This window comes from Hippopotamus amphibius, chromosome 4, assembly GCF_030028045.1.
Source record: "Hippopotamus amphibius kiboko isolate mHipAmp2 chromosome 4, mHipAmp2.hap2, whole genome shotgun sequence".
NCBI lineage: Eukaryota > Metazoa > Chordata > Mammalia > Artiodactyla > Hippopotamidae > Hippopotamus > Hippopotamus amphibius.
This window is the reverse complement of record NC_080189.1, coordinates 125,221,382-125,248,593: the sequence shown is the minus strand read 5'-3', so window position 1 is coordinate 125,248,593 and position 27,212 is coordinate 125,221,382. Positions and strand designations below refer to the sequence as shown.

Here is a 27,212-nt window from a genome sequence, read left to right as displayed (position 1 = left end):
TGTATGACTTGCTATGTTACATCCCAGCTTTGCCTCTCGGTTCATCTGGACACTCTATATGCTGCCAGTGTCTAAAAACAATGGCCTTTGGAAGCCACCGCAGTATCCCTGAGAGAGACCAAAGGGAACTGCCACGATGAGGTAGCATGCATCTCTCTTGCTACACTGAAGGCTGATCTTGTTCAAAGTTGCTGGGGAAAAAAGAAAGTATGAATGGTGGAGAGAATGGGGGTGGGGGTGGGAGAAAGTTCCTTGTCTTCTAGGACAAGTTTCATGAAGGATGGCACAAACTGCAAAGCCATGGCCTTTCAGAGGTTGAGAAAGACCTTATCTATGTCCATTTAAGTTTTTATTGTGCATTTAAAAAAAAAAAAAAAAAACCTAACGCGTAGTTGGAAAATTGTTATATTTTAAATATTTAGTCCTCTTAAATGTATCTTTAAGACCATATAAAATTGCTTACTTCAAGATAAGTATAAATTTAAATATTTTATAATGATGCAATTTTAAAAATAACTTTTATAAAACAACCTCTAAAAAAGTTTGCATGGTAAAAAAAAAAGTTTGGGAAACACTGTGTTTTGCTACAGTCTTCTTGGAATACTGACAGCATGTGTTGGCATATTAAAGGCTCCCAGACATTCTACAAGATAGAAGGGTTTAGCTTTGCTTATCTCATTGTTTCTCAAACCTAATAAATCACATCATCTTTTTCAAACATAAAGAAAAGTGAATCGAAACACACTTTGGGAAGTGTTACTCTAGGTATGTCCGTATCCAAATCTCTTTCTCTTTCTCAGTCTCTTTTCCCATGTGAGACAACATCAGACCTCAAACTACTTCTCCCCGGCCTCTTTCCCAAGCTCCCCCCACCTCAACCCTAAAATACAACCCAGAACCTGGCAAGAACTGGATCGGTTCCTGGGATATTGCTGGTGGGTGTCGTATATCAACTCTGATCTGAAGAGAATCCATGTTCAGCCAAGAGAGTATTCAGTTCCCATTCCAGTTGGTCCCTAGTCTCGCCATAACACCAGCAAAAGTTTTCATCAACTAAGGTCTCCTTGTTGTGTGTGTGTGTGTGTGTGTGTGTGTGTGTGTATGTGTGTGTGTGTTGAAGTGGACATCTTTCCATTAGAAACTCAGCACTGGCTGAGGCACCAATTAATTTTGCATAAGCTGCCACTGCACCATTAGATGCTAATGTGTTCATTCATAACCACAAGGTATTGTGTTAGGGTCATGTACATGACTTGTGCCTCCAGCCCTGCGGATTTATTTAGTCCTTCGCCTCTAGTTCCTGCAGCTGTGTCCTTTCAATGACTGCTTTACGGTGGCCAAGAGAGTTGAGGTCGCCTGCCAGGACTCTGAGATCTGGAGAAACACATGGACACATTATTCCTCTACTCTGAAGCTATCCAATTCCTGTTCCGGTCAGATGGGGAGATAGTGGGAAGATATCTCTGAAGCAGCCCAGCACTTACTGTTGATGATATTACTCATGCCTGACATTACTGCAAAAGAACAGACTTAAATTTACCCTCCGTGTCTTCTTCAGTGGAAGGTTAATTACCAATGAAAGTGGAATAATACAAAACATCATTCTGAATGTAGCTCCTGGGTTTCTTTGTAAGAACTGCTACGGAGCCATGATTGTTTTTCACTCTAAGACTACACATTGGATCCAGTCTGCTTCAAACAAGAGGCCAGGAAAGAGGGCTTACTATGCTAATTGAATACTAATTAGGCTTTTGCTTAAGTTGTTTCGTGTTACAAGTATTTGCAACTATATTTTTTTTCTGTATTTATGTAGAGGGGGAAAATACCTCAAAGGTAGCAAGATTCTTACTTAGCTTGCATATCTGGAAGAAAGTATCTCACCACTTTTTTTTTTTTTTTTGGTACTTGTAACATTTGTAAAGGGTTTTGTTCCACACTAAGAAGCAGCAAAATATCCTCATCATTATTACTGGCTTTTGTTCACAATGGATTTCATCCAGACTCTAACCAGTGACTCTGTGACTAACATTGTGAGTCACTAAGTTTCACATGTTTATGGATTGCAACACAATCCCCAGGCCAAGCATTTTTTGTTTATTTTCATGTTTCGGGACTCAAAAAATGAAATGCCCTTCTGAATTTTGAATTTGGTGTCACTGAGTGACTGGCTCTGAACAACTTAGCACATAGACTGAATCACTCCTTCAATAACAGATTAATATTGGCAAAAGCTCAAGAACTTACAAACTGTCAGAAGGTTAGTATATACTTTTAGGACAAAAGTCTTTAGCCTGGTGGAGAATTCAGGTAAACATAAATATTTGTGTTTCACCATCGTAATGGTACTAGACAATTTCAGAATTGAAAATGCAGGAAACTCCAACTAAAAGGGGATATAGAGGTCAGAAAAATGCAAGTATATTTACTGGTTATTAACTTTGTAAAGATGTACACCTATATCCTTATAGCTTCTTCAAAGGAGTATCAGAAAATGGACAAGCTGAGCTAAAATAAAATATCCTTTTTTATGGAAAATTCCATCATTTTAATAATTTTTTCTTTTTACTGTACCCATTCTCATATCAGTCCCATCTTGTCCCTAGATTATAACTGTCCCTGATTGGTCACCCTACACACATCTTAAAAAGGCAATTACCCTGTCATTTTCCCATCAACTAACTTTATAAACATTTGGTCACACTGTCACAGCATCTCAAATTAATAACACCTTACAGTTTTATAGCACTTTTCAAAGGATTCTCTTGCATGTTATCTCATGTTAATCTCATCTTCACATGCAGTAGAGCAGAAATGCATTGCCCCTCTTACCGATGAGAAAATTGAGGCATATTGATTGATGTAATCGGCTTAGCCTCAAGTGGCTAACATCATATGGTTTCTTGCTAGAAAAATCAGAATCCTGGTCTGAAGTCATTGCACTAGATATATAACAGAAATTTGAGATTTAAAAAGAAGTTTTGCCTCTAAGTCCTCATCTGCAAGGTTAAGAGTAAAGTCTTGACAAATGATTTGTTCTTCTAGGGTGTCGGTCTTGCAAGTGCTATTTGTGATATCAAATGTATATTGTATTACACTAATGCTGTCCAAAGTATAGAAGTATAATTAGATCACACAAAAGTGTTATTAAAATATAAAAAGATAATAAATAAAATGAATTTAAAGTTAAAAAACAATTTGTGCATCGTTCTGTATTCTTCATAGGATGTCCTATGGGTGTCTACAGGATGTTCTTGAAGTGTTCATTCTTAAGATTCCTACTGTCATTCAAGTAAGTGACTGTGTGTGTGTGTGTGTGTGTGTGTGTGTGTGTGTGAATACACTGGGTTTTACATTTAAATTAATGGAAAGATTTATCTACCATTTCCTTTACATCTTCCACAGTGCCTGGGCTGGGCACACAGTAGTAGCTTGATTTCTGTAGAGCAGCTGTATCTGTAACATACTTTGAAGTTTCTTGTCCCTAAGGCCCATGTACCCACACTGAGCCTCTTATGGGTAAATTTGATTTCACAGCAGTAGGACAGTGGGATTCCTTAAGGCTTGCTTGGTGAAGCACTGCATCACACTTACCTGAGTGCCAGCGCAGATGTCTGAGTGAACACACAGCTTCTCCACCATAACCTGCCAAGTAGGCGGGTGCCTGGCTTGGCAAAAGAGTCTTCTGAACCCTTAAGTTTGATCATCACTTTCAGTTCCTGGAAGTTTTAGTGACTTTGGTTGGGAAGATGCTTCCTGGGCTTGGTCTTTTACAATGAAAACAGAAGATGGCCCCTCACCTTTGAGAAAAGAGGCGAGTCAGACTATAAAAATGGCCCCAAACAAGGACGTCTGACACTTACTGAGAGAAAATGTTTACCTGTTTAAGAAACACCGTCACCCAGTTTAGGGAGCCAGTCTGCAAGCACAGCACCCAATTTCAGCAATCCACGGGGCTGCCTTCCTTCCACGTGCTGGCACTTGGGAGAGGACAAACAGGTCTGAGCATGGCCACATCAGAATGACTTAATATTTTTCCAACCCAGAGCACCATTAACTGATTGATAACTATTTCCCCCTCGAATCAAGCAAAATCAGCATTCCTCCCCCTTTCTCTTGCCAGAACCCAAAGATGAACAAAATAGTCTTTCGGAGATGCCTAAGCTCAGCTCGGGGCTTCAAACCAGAGCGGGGCTGCAAAGGATGAGACGGCAGGGCAGAGACCAAGGCAGTGAATGCATATAAAGGGAGAGCAGGGCCCTTGAGGAACGGACAAAGAACCCGGACCCTCTTTGGGAAAAGGCTGGGATCAGGGGTTGAATTAACAAAAGAGGCATAAAAGAAGGCTTTTGAATCTGAGAAGAGCGATGGCTTTAAGCTGCAACCTGAAACAATTAAAATCTGACCGTACATTCTTACAAAACTGGTAAAATAGATGATGTGTCAAAACCTCTTTTTCGCCCTGAAAGGGGTAAAGGAAAGGCCCTATTTCCAAGCCCAGATCCTGTAACCGCGGGCCTGGTTCGGGGATAAGCCACCGCACAGCTCCTTCAAACTCCTGGCTGGGCAGTTCGAGGATTTAAAAAACACATCCTAGTTTCGCCCACAGCCCAACTTCGAGAACATCCTACACCGCAGGCTCTTTCGCGGATTTACTTGGGGGTAAAGAGCGCCTAAACGTCAGCAGGAAGGATTCATGGACCCGGTCAGCCTGAAAGCTGGGACGACGGACTCAGGGAGGCGGGGGACCCGGGCACGCTTTCCGTTCCTGTAAAAACCGAGCCGCGGGCAGCCTGGGTCTCGCGGGTCCCCGCGGGGCTGGCAGACGCGCGGAGGCCGCAGGGGGACCCACGCGGGCGCCCGGGGGCCGGCGCTCAGGGGGCGCGGGCGCGGCTCCGCAGCTGCGCCCCCCGCCCGAGGACCCGCGCGGGCCGAGGCGCTGGAGCCGCGCCCGGCTGGGGGGGCCGGGGGGGTCGGCGCGCCGCGGCTTCCCGGGCGGGCGGCCCGGCCCCCTCCCCGCCGCTGCCCGCGCGCCTGTCTCCTTCCCGCTCTCCCCGGAGAAACATGGCCGGGAGCCGTGAGGAGGCGCCAGACTCCGGGCGAGGCGTCGTGGTAAATGCAAACTCCGATTTCGGGGCCGCGTCGCGCGCTCCCCGCCCCTCCCTTGTAGTCGAAACGCCCGAAAAGCGTTCGGCAGAGCGCGGGCCCCGGCTTTGTTCTTCCCTCGCGGTGGGATCGCTGCCATCCTCCCCTACCCCAGTCTGACCCCGCGCTTAACATCCCGTCCCCCCCAACCCGTGTCCTCGGTGTCCCCTCCGCCACCCCCAACCAACCCCCCACCCCCACCCCCCGGCCAGGAACCCGCTACTCCAGCGTTCAGCCCCTGTGATGCCGGGTCCCCACTCCCGCTGGCCACCAGGAGTCACCTCTGGGCGCCGGGCGGGCCTGTGAGGACCCCCGTGGGCCTGCTTCCTTTCGTGCTTCCTACTGACTCCTCCAGCGCGGGCTTCACGTCTGGTTTTCAAAAAGGATACTGAGGGTTCTCTGGGGCAGCTGGGAAATGAGGTAGCTCTAGTGGACGGAGTTGGAGCTTTGAAACCCCGGGCGAGGGCTCTTTTCTGCGGGGCCTCTGCACGAGCTCGGGACACGCTAGCGCCCCTCGAGCGAGCATCCGTGTCTGCCAAAGGGAAATGGCACGCTGGGCCCCCTGAGCCAACTAAGAGAGGATGTGTATAGAGTACCTAGTAGTGTGTCCGGATGAGACGATGTGGGAGGATGGGGTCCCAGACCAGAGCCTCTTTATCCCTCGGAATCCCTCCAAGTCATCCGTCGCTGGTGGGTACCCATCATTCACTGTCCTCGAATCAAATCTGGTCTTGCCCTGTGGCCGTGGGCTTCCGTTCTGTTTAGAGGGGTTTCTATGGACGGCGGTAGTTTTAATGTGTCAGGTTTAAAGTGAAACCATGGTGAGGGTGGTGGGTGGGGCTAACTTGCTACATTAAGATTCTTTGTGCAGCGATCAGCCTGTAATGCACAGATAATCCGTGACTGGGAAGGGACTACAGGAGTAGGAGGGTTTGGTTAGGAAACATCTCACAGTCTAACCGATCTGTTTAGGTTGAACTGTGTGGTCCAGTATTAATTTCACAGCCGGGCCTTTCCTTCTTAAAGGAGGAGTTCATTTATTTATTCATTCCTCTCATGTTGACTGTCCTGCTGGGTTCCACACCGTGTTCTAGGTTCTGGGGAAAACAAAAAGCCCTGTGTTGGTGGAGCTTACATCCTAGAGGGAAACACAGGCAAGCAGTGAGAAAGCAAATGTACAAAAAAGATACTTCAGAGAGTGATATGTGCAGTGAGAAGAAAGGAGAGCGATGAGAGAGAGACTGGTTGGCGGAGGGCTGGGGATGCTGCTCTAGCTCAGGCAGTCAGGGTGGCCCCTCGGTGACATCTAAGCCAAGAGCCGAAGCTAAGCAGGAGGCAGGCTTGTGAAGACTCTGAAGAAGGGTCCTCCAAGACTGCGCCTGCCAAGGGCAAAGAAATCATTACATTCTGAGAAGAAATCATGATCTCAAGTTTATGCTTTTTAAAAAAGATCGCTCCAGTTGCCGTGGAGAGGATGGCCAGGCCTAGATTTGGGGTGAGTTGGAGGGGGATGAACATGTAAAAGGGGGAATCATTAAGTTCACTTCTGGACAAGTTGAGTCTCTAGTGCCTGTAAGGCCTGCGGGTCAGAATGCATGGGAGGCAATTTGAAATTCTTATTTGGAATTCAGGAGAGTGACTGGATAGATTTGGGAATCGTCAGCAAATAGAAAAATACCTGATGCTTGGCAGTGGATAGGAATGCCCAGTGAACATGGAAAAAAAAAAAAAAAAAAAAACACGTAAGACTATTGTTAAGGGTAGAAACCTGGAAATCCCCAACTGTAAGAGGCAGAGTGTCTGGGAGAAGCCAGATAAGGAGACCAAGAATGAGTAGCAAAGTAGGAGAGAGCAGACAGGGTGGTAGGTGCCTAGGAACAGAGTTTTGTGGAGGTGAGGGAGCTAAGAGGTCAGCAGCAGAGGCAGATAATGCAGAAAGAGCAAGTAGCATCAAGATGGAAAAGTCAGTTACAAAGCCATCAGTAGTGAGAATCTTTTAAACAAATATTCCATCCGTAGAATGGTTAAAATATGGTACTATTATCTAATAATAGATACTCTTAAAAACGAATGAGGTCAATCGATGTGACTAATAGGAACAGTAGATGGTTAGTCTAAAAAGCAAATGATGGAACAGTAAATAGCCCGACCTACAGGTGTTAAAAGAAGCCCTGTCGAAAGCACGGTAATTTGGTGAAAGATGCAGGAAGGTAGCGAGAGGCTCCACCGAGGTTGGAAATAATCAAGGTATAATGGAGATCATCCCTGCATCTACGTCATTCTCTCCAGTAGAACTTGGGATAATTACGTGAACCTCAAATTGGATGTGGGCAGGTAAGGCATGAATTCAAGGTGCTGGTGGAAGCCCATGGATTCTAGGATTGAGACGAAAAGGAAAGCTCGAGAGGGTAGGTATACTGGAAAAGTAAAGAGCCCTCAAGGATGGGTTGCAAAAAATCAAAGGGAAGTTTTAGTACCAGTGGAAAAGTGGGCAGGTAATAATGGCAAGCATTTATTGAGCACTTACTAGGTGGTTTTCCTATCTGATTCATTTAGTCCTCACAAATCTATGAGGTAGGGATATTATAATCCCCATTTTACAGAGGAGGAAACTGAGGCACTAGTAAGCAGTCTCCAAGGTCCTGTGATTAGCAAATGGCAGAAGCAGGAGTTGAAGCCAGCTTTTCCTCACTGTGCTGCATAGGAAGCTGTGCTGCTGGAGAAGAATCTCAGAGGTGGGGCTGCTGTGGCAGATGGGATGTGGCTCAATTAGAATAGAGGTGAAGTCGTTTGAGCTAAGGTAGGCAAAGTTACTACAAGATGGAGTAGCTAGAATGATCATTGAGGTGTGTATTGGAGTGTCTAGAAATGAGGTGGGGAAGAGAACTTGGAGTTGGTAGAAACTTGGTGATGAAGATGGCAAGGGGCATAGAGCCAGAGGACTCAAGCCGAAAACGAGAAGTACAGTTCATGCAAGAGAAGGGAAAATAAAGAGACTGAAGATGGCTCTTGCCTACAAATAGCTTTCAGCTGAGTTGGGGAGGTAGCACATTAGTAGACTGTTAACAATAAGTGGGAGGAAGTGCTAATTGCCAAGTCAGAGATGTAGACCCTGCGTTCAGAAACTTTGATCCTGGTAGCTGGTCACCAGTGTCCCCGGTACCTCCCCCACCCCTCCATTGATACATTTTTGTTACGTCTCAGGGAGAGAAAAGATCTTCTCTACTCATCTGGCCTTTGGGGATCAGGTTATTAGACATGTTTTATTTTTACAGAACTATTATCAAAAGAACCACAGTTAGTGCCTACACATGTGAGTTTGGTAGGAATAAGGAAAAGAGAAAATCTAAGATGATTGTGCTTCCGTTATGGTATCTCCCTCCCCTTCCCCATATAGAAATGTGGCAGGAATCAGAAAATCCATGTAAAACACAACTTTACCAGGTGTAGTAAGTTTCACCTTCTGGGTATAGAACACCTCTGCCCCTACAGAAGTGGAAGGCATGCAGGATACAGGATGTTATTTGATCTGTGGGGCCCCTCTTCTTTCCCCTGGTAGCAGAACCTGGGGCCCTTCTTTGAGGACACTGCTTTGACTCAGTTTCTCAACGTGTGGCTCTGATGCATCCCTCACAATGCACCTCCCTCCCTGGTTCCAGGGCTGGACCAGTGACTCCAGCTGGACCAACTGGTGTTCTCGTCTAGGATTCCTAGAAGCAGAGCCGTGGGACGAGACTCCCTTCCTCTCTAACAGTGGACGGGTGGATGCGACCCTGAAATTGGTGGCCGCCGTGATCATTGCCTGAAGGAGAGTGGGGCCCAGGGTCTGGGGCTTAGCAGCAGAGAGGGGCTGAGATTAGCTTTTTGTATGTGTTTCCAAACTATTTTTCTCCCTCAGAGAGACAACTTGAAAAATAAGGCAAGAAATATTCTAAGCAAAAAATTTATTTTTAATGACTTGGAAAGAAGGTCTTCAATATATCTTCAAATGAGGAAAAGAGTCTGAAGGAGTTCTGGGGTTTGGATGTGGTATAAAATGGCTCAGTTAGTGTGTTTGTCACTTCCTCAGCTTGGACATATTTTGCGTCTTTGAACAGAGAAAGCATTGTTCTGATAAACTTAGAGCATATTATCTGTGATACTGAAACTATTTAAAGACTTCTTGTTTTGATTTTTCAAAAAGCAGATGAATAACATAATTATCTGCAGTTCCTAGGAGCCTCCATTCCCTCAGGTCCAGGACGCATTTGCAATGCAATTTGCATGCACTTATTAAGGATAAACCAGTGGTTCCCGCATTTCTAATTGTCTTTTATCTCTACAGTGAAAACTCACTATTTTAGACTCATTTGGAAATAGGCTGGCTTGGCTTATATACTACTTTTAGAGAAACAGATTTCTTCTACTTTTAAATTTACAGCTTTAACTAGGGTCATAAGACTTTGGCAAATAGGTTTGAGGCACTTCTTTAAATTAATTAATACACGTAATTTGTAAGTAAACTATTGATGTTTCAGTACATCTTACTGCACCGTACTATAGATCAGATACTGATGTAAGAGTTTTATATCCATTATCTATCTTATTTAATCCTCGAATTAGCCATATGAGGTAGGCATTGACTCCATTTTATAGATGAAAACACTGAGACCCAGAGAGGTTAAAATGCCCGAGGTGGCGCAGCTAGTAAATTCACCCCCAGGTGTGTTAGATTTCTATTTCATGCTCTTAACCATTACTCCATGCTGCCTCTGAACTACAGATTACCAGTACAGTTTTCATATATAGGTTTCTTTTCTCTGTCATTTTATCATTCTTTTCTTTTTTGGGGCATCATTTATTAAGCATTTATTATATACTTGGAAGTGTACTAGGAAGCCTAAGTACATTATCTCTTCTATCTTTTTATCCTCAAAAACAGCCTGTCCATGGGTTTTATTTAAAGGAGGAGGAAATAAGTCTCAGAGGTAACTTTCCTAACATCATAGTAAGAGTCAGAGCTGAGCCCGAGCACATGGACTAGAGAATGGCCTCTGAGATTCAGCTGGGGAGGTAATACTACAGGATTTCCATGGTGGGAGAAATGACCACTAGTTCATGCTGCCACCTCTGGAAGGGCTCCAGGAGGTGGGGTGAGTAGTGTGTGTGGTCTCGCAGGGGAACCAGAAAGTGCTGTGCCCTTGGGTGTTCTCCCTGGGGCCTGGTGCTGGTCAGGCTTCTCCTCTGGTCTTTTTTATTTATTTATTTTTAAGTTTATTTATTTATTTTAATTTATTATTCTTTTTGGTTGCATTGGGTCTTCATTGTTGTGTGCAAGCTTTCTCTAGTTGTGGCGAGCAGGGGCTACTCTTTGTTGCAGTGTGCGGACTTCTCTCGTTGTGGCACACAGGCTCTAGGCATGTGGGCTTCAGTAGCTGTGGCTCGCAGGCTCTAGAGCACAGGCTCAGTAGTTGTGGCGCATGGGCTTAGTTGTTCCGCGGCATGTGGGATCTTCTCAGACTAGGGCTCAAACCCCTGTCCCCTGCATTGGCAGGCGGATTCTCAACCCCTGCGCCACCAGGGAAGTCCCCCTTTTCTGGTCTTTATTGTGGTCTGCCAGCGCGTCTTCTAGAAGCTCCTCATGTTCAGCTGGTGGTTCAGGTTTGACCAGCCACTGTGGTGTTGGTAGTGACAGCAGGCCCCAGGAGTTCTCAGGGTGGAAGCCAAGTTGCTTTGTGCAGATTCAACAGTTGCCCCTAGCCGATGTGCTGGTCAAGGCAGATATGCTGCTCTTCAAATATGCGGGTGACACATTGTTTGACTGTCCATCTGCCCACGGCAGGTTGGAATTTCCAGAGCTGTGAACAGTGGTGCTCTTCATCACAAGGACATAAATTGAGAGTTGGGTAGCCCGTGGGTGGAGACTGCGTCACTTATTCACTCACTTAACATTTTTGAGCACCTGCCATATTCCAGGTCAGTGTTCTGAGCACTGACATTTCAACAGTGAATCTCTACCAGAAGGAGCTAACATTCCATTGGGAAGAGACAAGACAAAGAACACAAGAAGACGTACACATGTCACACCCAGTGGGAATACATGCTATGAAGGGCCGTGGTAAGGACCCCAGATTGTACGCAGAGTGAAATGGGAAGCCCTGGAAAAAATATGAGCAGAAGCCTGCAATGAGATGATGTACATTTTTAAAGAAGGACTCCAGCTTCCGTGTGGGGGTGGAGGGTGGGGGGATGCTGCGAAAGTGGAAGCAGGGAGGCAAGGTTGGTAGCTATGGCAATGGTCCCAGGAGAAATGGTGGTGGCAGGGACTGGAAGGCAGGCAGCCGAGATGCTGAGAGGTGGTACTGGGTAAATTTTGAAGGAGTTGAGGTTTTGATCTAAGCAACTGGAAAAATGAGTTGCCCTTTACTGAGAGGGAAGGGCTACATCTGCGGGGAGATACCATGGGTTTGGTTTGGCCAGCATTCCAGAGCCTGGAACTGGGTCTGGACCATAAGTTGCCCTTCCAAAACCTTGGCGAAAGAGAACTGGTTCTGAGTCCTGGGCGAGGAGGAGGGTGAAAAGCAGGGGGATATCCCAGCATTTGGTGAAGTACAAATGGATTTTAAAACAACAGAAAACATAAGACGAGTGAGCCAGAGGCTGGAAGAGACAGGAGTCTTCTCAAGGTGCAGAGAGCTCTGAGGGACACCAGGAGTTTAGGAGACAAGATCAGAGGGCGGGAACAGTTAGCAAGGCCTCCAGAAAGAAGTGAGGGCTGACCTGAGTTTCTGTAGAAGATGCTGAGTTTGAGATACGGAGGTAGGAGGGACAGGGAGGGGGAGGGCACAGGTGAAGACAGACAAATGAGCAGAACACAGAGCTGGGAAGGACCCTGATTTGACTGGAGACCAGTCTGAGGACAGGAAGGAACGGTGTAGGGAACTGGGCTGGGAAATTATGAATGGCTCCGGAAGCTTACAGCCGCATGGAGGAGTCTGGTGGAGTGTGCGGGAGTAACCAGACAACCGGAGCCTGCAGTTAGTTCAGCTATGGTTTGGCTTCAGTGCCTAACACCTCCGTGTCACAGCCTTTCTGGATGACCTGAGAGTAAAAGTAACTTGGCCTTCACTTTCATTTTCTCTCCCTCCTCTTTACTATCTGACCATCAGCCTTGCACGTCCAGTCCTAAGCAAAAGGAAGACTTGCTAGCAGTCTGTCCACTATCTGAATACACCAGTTTTCTGGGGCAATCGGCTCTCAGTAGGATTGACTTACATTCCCATCATAGCACAGCCTTTTGAAGTCCTTACTGTAGTGACCTGACCACTCAGAAGTTTGGGTCCCCACTAATCCCAGGAGACATGCACTTTTAGTAGATAATCTTTCCCAGGCTGGTGAGGCAATTACAATGCAAACACATGTAATAGTATATAATGATATGTTATAATAATGTGGGATGATACTGTCTCTATCAATAGACAGCCAGATCTCAGAGGTGTTGTGGGTTCGGTTCCAGACCACCGAAATAAAGCAAATATGCAAGTCACAAATTATCTTGGTTTCCCATAGCATATAAAAGTCATGTTTGCACTATACTGTGGTCTGTTTTGTCTTTTTTTAATGTTTATTTACTTATTTATTATTTATTGGCTCCATTGGGTCTTCATTGTTGCGCGTGGGCTTTCTCTAGTTGCGGCAAGTAGGGGCTATTCTTCCTTGCGGTGCGCAGGCTTCTTGTTGCGGTGGCTTCTCCTGTTGCAGAGCTGTAGGCGCTCGGGCTTCAGTAGTTGTGACACTCAGGCTCAGTTGCTCCTCAGTATGTGGGATCTTCCTGGACCAGGGCTTGAACCCGTGTCCCCTGCATTGGCAGGTGAATTCTTAACCTCTGTACCACCAGGGAAGTCCCGGTGGTCTGTCAAATATGCAATAGCATTACGGCCAAAAACCAATGTGCGTACCTTAATGAAAAAATACTTTATTGCTAAAAAAGGCTAACCATCATCTGACAATGCAAGGTTGCCATAAATCTTCAGTTTGTAAAAAACATACTATTATCTGCAAAGTGCAATAAAATGAGGTGTGCCTGTAATTACAAACATAATGTTACTGATAACATATTCATGATAATATTTATAATTTAAAGTATATACTTGTGTACGTGCACTCTTACAAACAGTGCTATCAGGCTAGCTGTAAGACATTAAGTTGACATTTTATCTTGTGATGCCAAAAGTCAGGAATGGTGTTCCCTGTTCACTTCAGTCGGTCCTTCATCAGGTTACGTGCAACAAATCACCTTGTCCCACCCGGCTGATCCTAGGTTGACGGTATAATTTAATGCCGTACCGATTGTCAGACATAGTCTCTGTTTCCAAAATTCTTTTTTTCAAAGCATGTTCTTGTTTGTTTATGTTTCTTAAAATAAATTTCCAATGAAAAATATCTGATTTGCAGATTATGGACGACTGGCCAGGGTTCGACCTGAATTTGTTCACGTACCCACAGCACTATTACGGAGATTTGGACTATGTCCTCATCCCTCACGGCATCATCGTGGACAGGTGAGCGCTCTTGGCTGCGTCAGTTTTGTCTGGCCCTCTCTTGCGTGAATCAGACCTTATGCTTGGAGACCCTATTCCTGAGTCTCTTCTGTAGAATGGTAGACAGAACTTTTATATAGACAGAGAATTTGGAATAAAATAAATCTGTGCTTTAATTGAACTGTTTACTGGGATAATTGTTCAGGGGAAACAGTAAGAAGGTTATACCTACGGAAGGTGTTACATCACAAGTAATGACCTCAAAATAACAATGTCCTAGAAAAACTGATGAAAACAGGGGTTGGGAAAGTGCTTGCCTCACGTTTTTCAAGACCAGGGAGAGTTAAGAGGTGACCTTTGCCTTCACAGGCCACACCCCTGAAGCCCTGGCTTTTCCTTCAACTTGCATTTATCTCGGATAAGTTGTGCCTCACAGGTCAGCCAGTCTGTGCACAATTACATTTTCAGTGGTAATGTTTTGGAAATAGGAATATTGCAGCTTAAAAATAGCAGCACAGAACTGTTTCTCTAACACTGTTTCTAGTTCTTTTGGACCCATCGACAGATATCCTCTGGTTCCTTCCTAGCCGATTGGCTTTACGAAAGCCAACATTTCCTCTTCTGTCCTAAGCCCCTAAAGGCACCCTCATTTGTTTCTTGGTTTTCAGAGAACCTCCTCCAGTTCAACCCACCACAGGCTCAGGACTGAGAGGTCCTATCCTTTTAACAAAACTGCTTTAATGCCCCAGCTCTTGCCTTTCCATGGACCTCTAATTTCTTATATAGAGGTCAGATACTTAAACCTTCACATTCAGAAATCGGGGTGGGAGAGGCTTTGAGAAGCCGGCGCTGAGACTTTGGGCTCCCCAGTTACCCTTTTCCTTAAACCACTGTACTTCTGCCTCTATTTTTTTAAGCTATTATATTCTTCTGAGTTAAATTTTAACTTATGAAATAGATCCTCAGCCAAAGGAAAGTTTGAAAAGCACTGGATGGTCACTCTTCCCAGGATATTATCTTTCCATCAGTGCCTGTCTGTAAGCAAAAGGAAATGTCATTCTCTCACTCAAATTCTAAGATTTTCCATTGGATAAGATTGCGTGTTCTCTCAAACTATAGTATGTTATTAAAATAAGGTCTGGTTTGGAGTTTCTCACGGCCTCGGGTGGCCTTCCATGGAATACAGGTTTTGATCCTTGAAGGGAAAAAAGTTTCTGTGATGAAATAAATGTGAGAAATTTGGCATCTTCCAATTTGCTAAACCTCCATGTTGGCAATTCATATTAAAGATACAGATTCCTGGGGAGGGGTGGGGAGCGTAGGGAAGAAATCTGCTTGACTTTAACAATTAAACCAACTTTTGTTGTGTGGGCATCTTTGTACCCAGTTCACCTCTTAATAACTCTCAGAAGCATTTTCTCTTCACAGGAGTTTGGGAACCCCCTGGTTTAGACAAATTCCTCCTTTTCTCATCAGGAAATTAATTTATGGCTTTAGTTAATTGCATCCTGATCTAGTACACAACTGAATCCTGGTAAGGTTACCAGTTTCCTCTACAGGAGACTTACCCAGTGAACTTGCATAACCTTAAGTTTTATGTCTAGAAATTCTGATTCAGTGGTCTGGGGTAAGACCTCAAGAATGCCCATCCCAAACCTTGAAAATGGACTTAATAAGATATAGTTTATATACGACAAAACTTATCTATTGTGGGTAAATGACTCAATGATTTTTTTGTACATTTTTATGGTTAGGCGACCATCACCACCATCGTTTTACAGTATTTCTATCATCATTGCCAAAAATTTGTTGTAAATACCTTCTCCTACCCCCACCATCAGGCAATCACTAATCTGATTTCTTTCTCTATAAATTTGTCTTTTCTGAGCATTTCATATGAATTAAATCATACAATATCTGATTATTGATTTATTGATTGGTGGACATTTAGATTTCTAGTTTTGGCTACTGTGAATTCTGCTTCCATGAACATTCACGTGTAAGTCTTTGTGTGGACATATCTTTTCATTTCTCTTGGATGGGTTCCTTAGAAAGGAATTCTGAGTTTTTTGGTAAATTTAAGAAACTGCCAATTATTTTCCAAAGTGGCTATGCCATTTTACGCTCCCGCCTGCAATGCTGGAGGGTTCCAGTTTCTCCACATCCTTGCCAACGTTTGGTATTGTCTGTCCTTTTAATTATAGCCATTCTAGTGGATGCATAAAGGCATTTCATTGTGATTTAAGTTTGCATTTTCCTAATGATCAGTGTGTTTGTTAGCTATTCATACGTCTTCTTTGAAGAGGTGCCTATTTAAGTCTTTTGGCAATTTTGCTGTTGGGTTTTTTGTCTTCTTACTGAGTTGTAAGAGTTCTTTATATATTCTGGACAGAAGCCCTTTATCAGACATGTGATTTGCAAATATTTCCCACTAGTATATGGCTTGTCTTTTCGTTTCATTATTGATGTCTTTTAAGGAGACTGTTGGGTGGAGTATTCTAGAAATGTCAACCAGGTCCAGTGGTATATGGTACTGTTCCTTTCAACTATATCCTTACTGGTTTTCTGCTTTGTTGGACCTGTCAAGTACTGAGAAAGGGGTGTTGAAGTCTCCAACTGCAGTAGTGGATTCATCTACTTCTTGCAGTTCTATCGGTTTTTCAACATTCTGTTTTTGGATGCAGACACTTGAAGGACTCTTATGTCTTCCTGGAGAATTGACCTCTTTTTATTACATTCATGCCACTCTTTATTCCTGACAATTTCTTTGCTCTGAAGTCTGCTTTGTCTGAAATTGATACAGCTACTCCAGCTTTCTTTTGATTATGTTAGCTTGGTACGTCTTTCTCCACCCCTTTAATCTATCTGTGTCTCTATATTTAAAATGGATTTCTTATGGACGACATATATTACAATATTTTTTTGATCCACTCTGACAATCTCTGCCTTTAATTGGTGTATTTAGACCATTAACATTTAAATGATGATTAATATGCTTATTTTAATCTCTACCATGTTTGTAACCATTTCCTATTCATTGCCCTTGTTCTTTGGGGTTTTTTTGGTTTTTTTTTTTTGTCTCCCAGTCTGTGAAAACTGTCTGCCTCACAATGTGTAGCCTCTGATGATGTGCAGTTTATTTTTCTTGTTTTTCCTTTTAAGTTTTACTCAGCAGGGTTCATGCCTGTGTCTGAATAACTTAGTCTTCAGCCTAAGATTGGTTAGAGATTGTACTCAAACACCTTGAGTCAATGAGGCTTACACTCTCTGCCAATGAATGTGTGTAGGGGCCTGGCAAACACATTTAAATTTCCAGCCTTTTTCAAGCCTTCCCTGGCTTTTACCTTCCACTGAGCTTTCTTGTGTCTCTTGCACACAGGCTTACAGGCTCCAGCATCCAGGGATGTGTGGGTGGTTTGGGCCCACGCTAATCTCTGCTGTTCATATGCATAGCTTCTGGTCAACCTGGGATATGTGAAGAGTGTATTATGTGCCCTTCTCCCATGACTGTAACCTCCCAGGACTCCCTATCAAATCCACAACTAGTCTGCCAGTTAGTTGCTCAAACAGGACTGCGACTTCAGGATAGTGGGGCCTGTGCCCTCCCTGTTCACATGCTACCAAGATGTTAGCTGACCATGCTCCCCATCAGGTGAACAGTGCCCCACCCTGGCTGAACCACCTGGTTGAACAGTAGAACTGATTGGGGGGCAGGGAGAACGGGAGCATTCTCACACAGGAATGCCACAGACCTGTGCTGTTTCTACCCAGTGCTCGGTGTTTTCTTGAATACATGATTCGCAGTTTGGTGCATGCCTTTGGCTGATTTCCAGAGTACTGAAATGGTTGTTTTTGATAGTTTTGTCCAACTTTCTACTTGCTTTTTGTGACGAGGATGTGTTGACCTCCTCACTCCATCATGCTGGAAACAAGTGTCCCTTTTCGTAGAGTATGTGGCATACTGATGTGCATGTTTCACTGATCATATTTTGAGAAACATTGCCTTAAGCCATGGTTGCCACTTTATATGTATATGTGTATATTCACATATATATTACATAATGGGACATTTGTGATATGATTTTATTTTTTCACATCATTCAGGTCATCTGTTTTTTTGTTCGTTTTTTCCTTTCATTTTTCTCCTTTAATGAGCAAATAGATTCTTTTTTTTCTTTTTTAAGCTCTTTATTGGAATATAATTGCTTTACACTCTTGTACCAGCTTTTGAGGTACACCAAAGTGAATCAGCTGTATTTATACATATATCCCCATATCCCCTCCCTCCCGCGATTCCCTCCCACCCTCCCTGTCCTGGCCCTCTAAGGCATCACCCATCATCGAGTCGATCTCCCTTTGTTATACAGCAACTTCCCACTAGCTATATATTTTACAGTTGGTAGTGTGTATATGTTTATGCTACTCTCTCACTTCGTCCCAGCTTCCCCTTCGCCCCCCGCCCCCCAACCCCATGTCCTCCATTCCATTCTCTGCATCTGCATCCTTATTCTTGCCCTGTCACTGGGTTCATCAGGGTCATCTGTTTTAAATCTAATTCAGTTTGAGATGCCAATAGGATTTTTTTTAAACAGTATGCACTTTCGATCCTGCCTCCATTCAAGGTTTTAGTGTTACATGGGTGTATGGGCAATGGACTTATAGACATGAAACAATGAGAAAAAATACAATGACAGGTCCAAATTAAGTGCCAGCCCAAGGCTGCATCATTGCAGAAGTTTTAGAGACACCATTCACACTGTGATCCGTGGAGATGGTGTCCACTGAGATTGTCTAGGGCACCTTTCACACAGGTAATGTGCTATCTTCATCAAATATAATTCAAATATTATTCTTTTGATAGTTACTATGGGCTTGACTTTTCCTCCAGTCTCCTCTAACGCGATCAGGTGGGTGAGTCATTCTCCATTTCCTTTTTCTCTGCAATAAACGGAGCCTAATATCACCACATACCATCATTGCCTTGTTAAAGCTAACAGCCAGGCTCTGTAGTGATGGAATAATAGCCTTCGTGATCTTTGACATCATATTTTACACCTTAATCATTTTTGTGATGCAGAGGAGCAAAAATGTACGATTGATGATGTGGTTATCAGAAATATGTTTTGAACACTCTCCTTTTGTCCAGCTTCAACAAAGCTTCTTTATCTGTAGGCTTCTGTCTCCCAAGCCCTTCTCCACATTCTCCTGCATAATCTAATATGTAGAGTACATCATGCATTTTTTAGGAAAGGAACAGAAATGCTCAGAAGTAGTTATGCTTTGATGTATCTTTTAATCCCTTCTTTCAGAATTGAACGGCTGGCTAAGGATATTATGAAAGACATAGGATACTGTGACATTATGGTCCTGTGTGTACTTAAAGGAGGCTACAAGTTCTGTGCAGATCTGGTAGAACACCTTAAGAACATCAGTCGAAATTCCGATAGATTTGTCTCTATGAAGGTTGATTTCGTCAGACTAAAAAGTTACAGGGTGAGTTTTGATTTTTTCCATTTTCATCATGTGATATTCAGAATGAACAGTGTTATAAAATCAAAGAACTAATAGTGTTATGAAAATGAAGGATGTATTTTATTTATTTGCAACATACTACAACTTGTAATTCAAATGATATTCTTTGGAGGCGGGGTGGGGGGGGGAGGGCGGGAGGCAGTGCGGGGACCCCTCCTGTCTATTTCCCATATAGGGAAAGTTGCCACGGGAATGATTCATGCTTTCTTTTACAGTTATAAAGTTGAGTGGTTTGTAAAGTTGAGCTGGTGCCTAGTCTCAAGAATGACGGTGTTGAGAGCGCGTGTTAAGGAAGTCCAGTGAATATGGATGTGTTTCTGCTCTGAATGTCACTGTTGGCCCCGGAGACCTGTGGGTGGATGTCGGCCCAGAGAGGAGTGTTAGTACTCGGGTGATTGCAGTCAGGGCCCCGAGGTGGAGAAGTAAAACCTGTAGGGACGGTGAGTTATCAAGAGCAATGAGACAAGACCAGGGAACCTCCACCAGTCTGTGCTGGGTTTTCTTGGCCACCACTGGACGGAATTCAGAGAGATTATTCCCCAGAGATGTCATGCCCTTACCCCTCTTCTCTCTATGCTGTTGCCTTTTGTGATGCTTTTTGATTCAATGTGTAGTAAATCATTCAAACATTCAAACGAGCTTACTGTTGGTTGAGAAACTGTTGAAGTCAAAAAACCATGAAAATATGCTCGTGGATTACACTAGCTTTGAATCATGTTTCTATTGCTTTGGGACAGAATCACCACAAACTTAGTGACTTAAACCAACACACGTTTATCATCCTACAGTTTCTTGAGGTCAGAAGTTCTCTGCTCAGAATCTTTCCAGGGTGAAATCAAGGTGTTAGTTGCGGCTTTGATCGCTTCTGAGATTCAGGGTCCTTTTCCAAGATCACTAGTTGCTGGCAGAATGCAGTCCCTGTTTTTCTGCTGACTCTGGAGACACCCTCAGCTCTTAAAGGCTGCTCTCGGGTCCTTGCCTCGTGGACAACAGCACAGGCAGCTTACAGCAGGGCAGGGGAACCTTTCCCTTCAGTGAGGCCCAGCCTCTCTCCTAAAGGCTCTCCTGATTAGGTCAGGTTCACCCAGGATAAGCTCTTTTGGATGCACTGAGAGTCAACTGACTAATCAGCTAATTATGGGACTGAATTCCCATCATGTTTACAAGTCTCGCCCACACGCAGTTGGGGGAGATTATACACACAGGGTGTGTACACGGAGGATGCGGATGTGAGGGCATCTTAGAATTCTGCCTACCATTCTCTTTCTTTCACTCAGTTCCCTCAGCTTCTGAGCAGCTGGCAAATTATTTCTTATTTCTTAAGATACTCTGTATTTTCCTTATGACCTCTCAGGCCAGGATGAAGCTGGGTTTTTTGTTTGTTTGTTTTTTGGTTTTGTTTTGGGTTTTTGTTGTTGCTGTTTGTTTGTTTTTTGCAGACATCCTAAACCTAATTTATTGGTTTCATCTTCTCTTCAGAATCTTTTCTCTCTTTAGGTGTCTTTCATCCTGCTTTAAGTAGCTGTGCTTCCTTCTTAGAAGAATTTTTTTTCTCTCATTTACTTGACTCTGATCCTTATTGTATTTTTCCCCAGCAAATAGCTTTTTAAAAAATCTTTTAAAATCTTTAAAAAATTAAAGTCAGATTTATTGAAGCAGAATTTACAGACAACAGAATTTACCTCTTAGTTCGCAGTTCTGTGAGTTTTGACAAAGGCATACAGTCATGTAAAATCACCACAATCAAGACATAGAACAGCCTTTACCACAAAAAAATGCCCTTGTGTCCCTTGGTAGTTAATCCTTTCCCAATCCCCACGCTCTGGCAACCACTGATATATTTTCTGTCCCTAGAGTTTTTGCCCTTTGCAGAATGTCATGTAATGTAATCAAATACCACGTGGCCTTAGTAAATCTGTAATGCTTAGCATCATTCATTTGACATTCATCCATATTGTTATGTGTCCCAATAGCTCATTTCTTACTGTCAAGTAGGATTTCATTGTATGGATATGCCAGTTTTAAAATCATTCATCAGCTGAAGGATATTTGGTTTGTTTCCTTTTTGGGGTGATTATGAATAAGGCTGCTATAGATATTCACATGCATGTTTTTGTATGTACTTGTGTCTTTGTTTCTCTTGAGTAAATTTGTCTTGAGATTGCTGTAGGTCACATGGAGAGTGTATATAAGAAATCGACAAACTGTTTTTCCAAAGTGATTGAATAATTTTTACCGCCACCAGCAGTCCACAAGAGTTCCAGTTGCTTCACATTTTCGGCAACACTAGATATTGTTAGGATTTCTTTATTTTTTTCTTTATTTTCTTTGTTTTACCCATTCAGCTAGCTGATAGTATCTCACTATGGTTTTAATTTGCATTTCCTCAGTGAATAATGATGTTGGACACCCTTCTATTTGCTTATTTGTTGTGCATATAGCTTCTTTGATGAAATGTTTGTTCAAATACCTTGCTCATTTTAAAAAAATGGGGTTGTTTTCTTGTTATTGAGTTTTGAGAGTTCTTTATATATTTCCAGTCAGTGGGTTTTTTAGTTTTCATTAGAGTGGGTTTTCTTCAAAGAGCATAATTCAAAAATTTTTATAAACTCCAACTTATGATTTTTTTCTTCTGTGGATCACTATTTTTGTGTATATGAGTAATCTTTGCTTAATTCAAGGTCATGAAGATTTTATCCTCTGTTTTCTTCCCAAAGTTTCCTAGTTTTAGATTTAGATCTAGGTGTATGATCCATGTTGTGTTAATTTATTAATATGGTAGAGGTCAAGGTTTCTTTTTTTTTTTCCTTTGGCAAGTGAATATCCAATTGTTCCAAGATTGTTTGATGAAAAGACTATTCTTTTCCATTGAATTGCCTTTGGTCTTTCACTGAAAATCAGTTGACTGCATATGATTGGGTCTGTTTCTGAGCACTGTATTTAGTTGTATTCAGGCATGTGCTTATTCTTTGGTCAAGACCACACTGTTTTGATGACTGTATCTGTACAGAAGTTTGGAAATCAGGTAGTATGTGTCCTCCAACTTTGTTCTTCTTCATAACTGTTTTAGCTATTCTAGTTGTTTATCTTTCTATATATGTTTAAAAATCACGTTGTTGATTTCTACAGAATAACCTATGTTCTGCACAGGTGTATCTGAGTTGCACGCTTCTTCCTGGGATGCGTATTCAGAAAATGGTGGCGTTAGGATGATCTGAGAGTGGAATTTTTGGTCCTATGACGTCAAATGGCCATCCATCAGATATTTGCACAGGACCAGTTTAATGGTTGGGGGTCTTGACTGATTTGACCAGGGTGAGACTAACTCCATGTTCCTGAGAAAACAACTGTACTATAGCAATCCATACATCAGAGGTGTTATCTATAGGGGTGGGTGAAGGGAGTCTTGTGATATATTGTCTAAGCTACGTGAAGCTTGGAAGGTATGCAGTTTTCAAAAACAAAGCGAGCTTAGTCAGTGAAGGCAAATTACAGGTTGTTATTTATTAAGCAAGTTACAGTTTAATGGATCTAACTGATGACTGCCCTTGGTTTCACCATTATAGATAGTAAGTTTTTCTTTCAATTTCAATTTCCAGTTGCCTATTGGCAGTATATAGAAATACTACTGATTTTGTGTATCAAATACTATGACTTTTCAAAACTCTCTTATTAGTTCGAATAGCTTTTCTGTAGCTGCTTTGGGATTTTTCTATGAAGACAATCATTTCTTCTGTGAATAGAGATGGTTTTCCTTCTTTCTTTCTAATTTGTGCACTAATTTCTTTTTAGTGCTTTATTACTCTGGCCAGGACTTCATGTACAATTCTGAATAGAAATACTGAAGGAAAGCAGTCTTGTCTGGTTCTCAGTCAGTATGATATTAACTGTTGCATCCTTAAATTTTTGATGTGTTGTTTTCATTTTCATTCAACTCAAACTATTTTCAGATTTCCTTTGTGACTTCCTCTTTCACTCATGGATTATTTCTTGTTGCTTAATTTCCAAATATTTGGGGACTTTCCAGAGATAGTTCTGTATGGTTTCTAGTTTAATTCTGTTGCAGGAAGGATACTTTGTATGATTTCAATTCTTTTAAATTTTTTGAGTCTTATTTTATGGTCCAGAATGCAGCCCATCGTGCTGAAACTAATAGCATTATGAGTCATATCAGATTAAACAATGTTGCTACCTCTCACTGTCCATTTCTCTAAACATCCTCTATTTCATCAATATTTTAACCTAGAGGCACACATTCTGGCACTTATTATCTCATGTTTTTTATGTGATACTAGTTCTGAACAAACATTTACATTTGTATAGCTCCAGGACTATTGTGATTGTTTTTGCTGCATCTAGACAGATATTTTCAAATTAACATAGTTTTCCTGGGGACAGGGCTGTGGAGGCTCCTACCTAGGGTTCTGATGAAGGAGGAAGGCAATAGTATACTCTAAATCTTTACCACTGGCCTCCATTCTCACACACAGCGCACTTTAGCATTTGTCCCACCCTTAAATCCTGTAGAACTTAAGGATGATTGTGCTATCTCTTCTCTTCCCTTCTTATGAAATGTCCTTCCTCTTGTCCATCACCAAGGTGACACAGATCACCTCCTGAGAGATTGCCTCACATAAAAGCCTACCTGCTCACTCCCAGCAAGCTTTTCCCTTGATTAAATATCCTCAGAAATGGATGGAAGACCATATTCATAGGCCAGGCTATGAGGTGAACAGCCCAGCTCTCTGCTCATAATGCGTAAGCTGTCCTCATCCGGAGATGAATTAATTGCCCTCAGGTTAGTCTTGAGCTGACCCTCCCTTTACACACTTGAGCTCTTTCAACATTCCTGAGGACAGAGACCTATTTTAAAAACCCACGCTAATAGCACCCCCAAATAAGGGAAACTGGACTGGCTCATTTTCCTCTGAGGGTGTCTGGTGCTCCTGCATACCTCCAAACCGACTCATCGGCAGCAGACATCTCGAAAACATCTTAGCAGAAACAGTGGCCACTAAGGTGTTCTTTTCATTCCTTTAGGAATTTCTGGAGGGCGGTCAGGACTCTGTGGGCTGTTGTGAGTATTGGTCAAAAGCATCATGTAGTTTTACTCCCTCCTACCCTCCTGCTCTGTGATTCTTTTTAATTTTTTTTTTTTTTTGGAGGAAAAAATTACTGAGAGGCAGTGTGATTCCTTGTCACAGCTATCAGCATTCATAGGTCACTTTAGGGGCTCTTTTCCAAGGAGGGGCCCCCAGTTGTTTGACACTCTCCACTGTTTACTAAGGGACCTTCCCTTAAGGGATAGATGGTCCAGACGTCCCAAGGCCCTAGGCACTTTGACTTGTCTTTGTTTTGTATTAAACGTCCCATGAGACGTGAAATGAATTTGCACGAATGATAACCATCTAGATGAAGATTATTTAGAAATCAGCATTAGGCTAATTCATTGGAGAGCATGGCCCCACATACTCCTATACTTAATATGAAATGAAAGGCACTGGCAGCCTGAATTCCTTAACATTTCAAGTTTCCTCCCTCCTTCCCTCCTTTCTTTTTTCCTTCTGTCCTTCCTTCTGTCTTTTCACTAGTGTTCATTTAGCACTTGCTAGATGAATTATTATCTCATTTAACCCTGACTGTAACTCTGCCAGGTATCTCTCATCTCTTCTTTTATTGATGAAGAAAAAGAGGCTCAGAGAGGTTAATTAACTCACCTAAGTTCACACAGCCAATAAAGAGTAGAGATGACACCAGAGCCCAGACCCATCAGTCTCTCAGGCCTATGCCCTTTGCAACATATCACGTTTCCATTTTTTTCTGAGTTTTCCACAAAATTTTCCTGTTTCATGAGATATTAGTATGTGTGCTAACAGGGAGTTGGTTATATTTTTCTCCTAAAATATATGTAAGAAATTTTAAGTTCATATGTACAATTATTATTATCATTATGCAGTAATTTGCCTTTAAGAAATGGTGACCTTATTTGAGAAAATCCAGAAGTTGCATGAGAGAGAAAACTTACTGTGTCTGTGACACCCCATATGCCCACAAGTGGTTATATTTTGTACCTTGTTTATAAGATCAACAAAACTTGTGAAAGTATTCAGTGTTTATTTTATTTAATAAAGAATCAAATATCAATTATTTCTGATAAGAATGTATTTATCTATGGGAGCTAATTTTTCAGCTGATCTAATAATCCAAAGATAACACTACATTACATGAGCACCTATCTGTGCATTACATTACACATTTAAAAAATATTTTCTTTTTCTCAAAATAATATTATTCAAGTAGATTAACAACCCAAACAAAGAATTTGATTGTGGAAGTTTTATGGCATAAACAACTTGAAAATCCTCTTGCTACAGACATCTAAAAATGTTAGGTGAATATAATAATAATTTTTTAAAAGCCTTTTAAGTGCTTGGTGGAGCTCACAAGAAGGTAGGGGATATCTAAGGGGCAGAAATGAAGATTTGAGAATCAGAGCATTCTCAGAATCTAAGAATCAGAATTAGTGAACTGGGGGCTCCCAGGAGCCAGGGTTGGGAGTTGTCATCTCAATAATCTGACTTTAACCCATGGAGAGACAGATCATAAAGCCTTGGACCCATATAAAATGGGAAGCTAGATGAAACCCTCCTGCAAAGCCAGTGCCTTCAAAGATACATACCCTTGCTGAAAAAAATCCATCCTTTAGTAATGGGACACCCTAGCAAACTAGCTTATCCTTCTTGGCCTGGTCTGGAGTGAAAAAGTAAAATATCCTGTGGAAACTTTTAAACAGGAGCCTGTACCACATGTGAGTTTGAGGTTTTCATTTACTTTACCTGCATCACCTGGGAAACTCCAACTGGAGAATTTAATATTAAAACTGGCCTCAGACCACAGTACTCCCAAGTTGCCTGGTAGAAGCAAGTAGAAAACCTCTCTGGAGGGAGTACCTCAACCTAGCAGGATTCCTACAGATAAGCCTCACTTAACCTGAGCTCACACACCCAGAGCACAAAAGATGCGTGGAAACAATCTACCACAGGCAAAATCGGCTGGCAAAGTAAATAGCAAAAATAGGTAAACAAGCTATGTGAAATAGAATATAAAATAATCATACTTAATATGACTAAAGACATAAAAGGATTTAAAGAAAAGATAAGACAACACAAGAAGAAAAAATAAATGAGAACTTTTGGAAGGGAAATTATAGAATGACTAGCAATGAAAAAGACACTGAATTGAATGGATAAGAAAGTAACTTGAATGATAAACAGCAGGTTGAATGTTGTTATGGGTATGAATTTTGAACTGAAAGATAAATCTGAAAAAACTACCCGGAAGGTAGCATGGCTAGAGATGCAATATAAGAAAGAGAGGATGGGAGACATGAAAAATTCAGTGAGAGGATCCAAAAGGAAATTCTAAAGAGAATTGAGGAGAGGCAGTTTTTGATAAGATGATGCCTAGTTATGTTCTAGAGCTGATGGGAGACATGAATATTCAGATTCAGGAAGCACACAGTGAGACCACACGTAGACACATCCTGGTGAAACTGAAAGGCAAAACCCCAGAGTCAAAGAATAGATTGTAAAAGTAACTGGGGAGAAAAGGAAAATTACCTTTAAAGGAATAACCACTGTCCTATCCACAGACTTCCAAAGGCAACAGCAGAAATCAGAAGACACACCGTAGTATCATCATCATTCTGAGAGAAAATAACTGTTAACTTAGATTTTCATTCCCAGCTGATCTTGAACTCAAGCTAAAGTGCCAGCTAAAGACATCAGTAGTCACGTTCTAGAAGAGTTTCCTGATAACAGATGTTGGCTGAAAACATCTCCTAATTTATTTTAGTGTATTTAGGGTATATTTTAGTAAAAAGGAAACTGAACCCAAACGAATAAATATGACGGAAAGAGATTGACAAGCATGTAGGTAAATCAACAAAGTTTTGATTGGTTCAAATAACTGATGAAATAATAACACTGTCTATGACCCATTTTGGTGGTAAAATAAAGT

The 27,212-nt window shown here is 42.2% G+C and overlaps 2 protein-coding genes across 10 annotated transcripts in view; one reads left to right on the top strand and one right to left on the bottom strand.

Annotated features, from left to right (window-relative positions):
- Nucleotides 1-5,952, bottom strand: part of THNSL1 (threonine synthase like 1) — a 64,828-nt gene extending 58,876 nt beyond the window's left edge. For 6 of the 9 annotated variants that reach the window (XR_009053172.1, XR_009053173.1, XR_009053176.1 and 3 more), the window contains exons 1-3: nucleotides 5,739-5,952; nucleotides 3,878-3,977; nucleotides 3,592-3,797 (exon numbers count right to left, since the gene is read on the bottom strand). Coding sequence is in view for 1 of the 9 variants with exons in the window: in XM_057731505.1 (XP_057587488.1) it covers nucleotides 3,592-3,639 (48 nt within the window). In the remaining 8 variants the exon portion in view is untranslated. Of the gene's footprint in view, nucleotides 1-2,829; nucleotides 2,940-3,591; nucleotides 3,798-3,877; nucleotides 3,978-5,738 lie in introns of all 9 variants that reach the window. The other 3 variants (XR_009053171.1, XR_009053174.1, XR_009053175.1) reach the window with 1 other exon arrangement.
- PRTFDC1 (phosphoribosyl transferase domain containing 1) overlaps nucleotides 5,020-27,212 on the top strand; it is a 92,104-nt gene continuing 69,911 nt past the window's right edge. Inside the window, exons 1-3 of the mRNA XM_057731508.1 lie at nucleotides 5,020-5,109; nucleotides 13,576-13,682; nucleotides 18,971-19,154. Of these exons, the coding sequence (XP_057587491.1) occupies nucleotides 5,062-5,109; nucleotides 13,576-13,682; nucleotides 18,971-19,154 (339 nt within the window). The 5' untranslated portion in view covers nucleotides 5,020-5,061. The remainder of the gene's footprint in view (nucleotides 5,110-13,575; nucleotides 13,683-18,970; nucleotides 19,155-27,212) is intronic.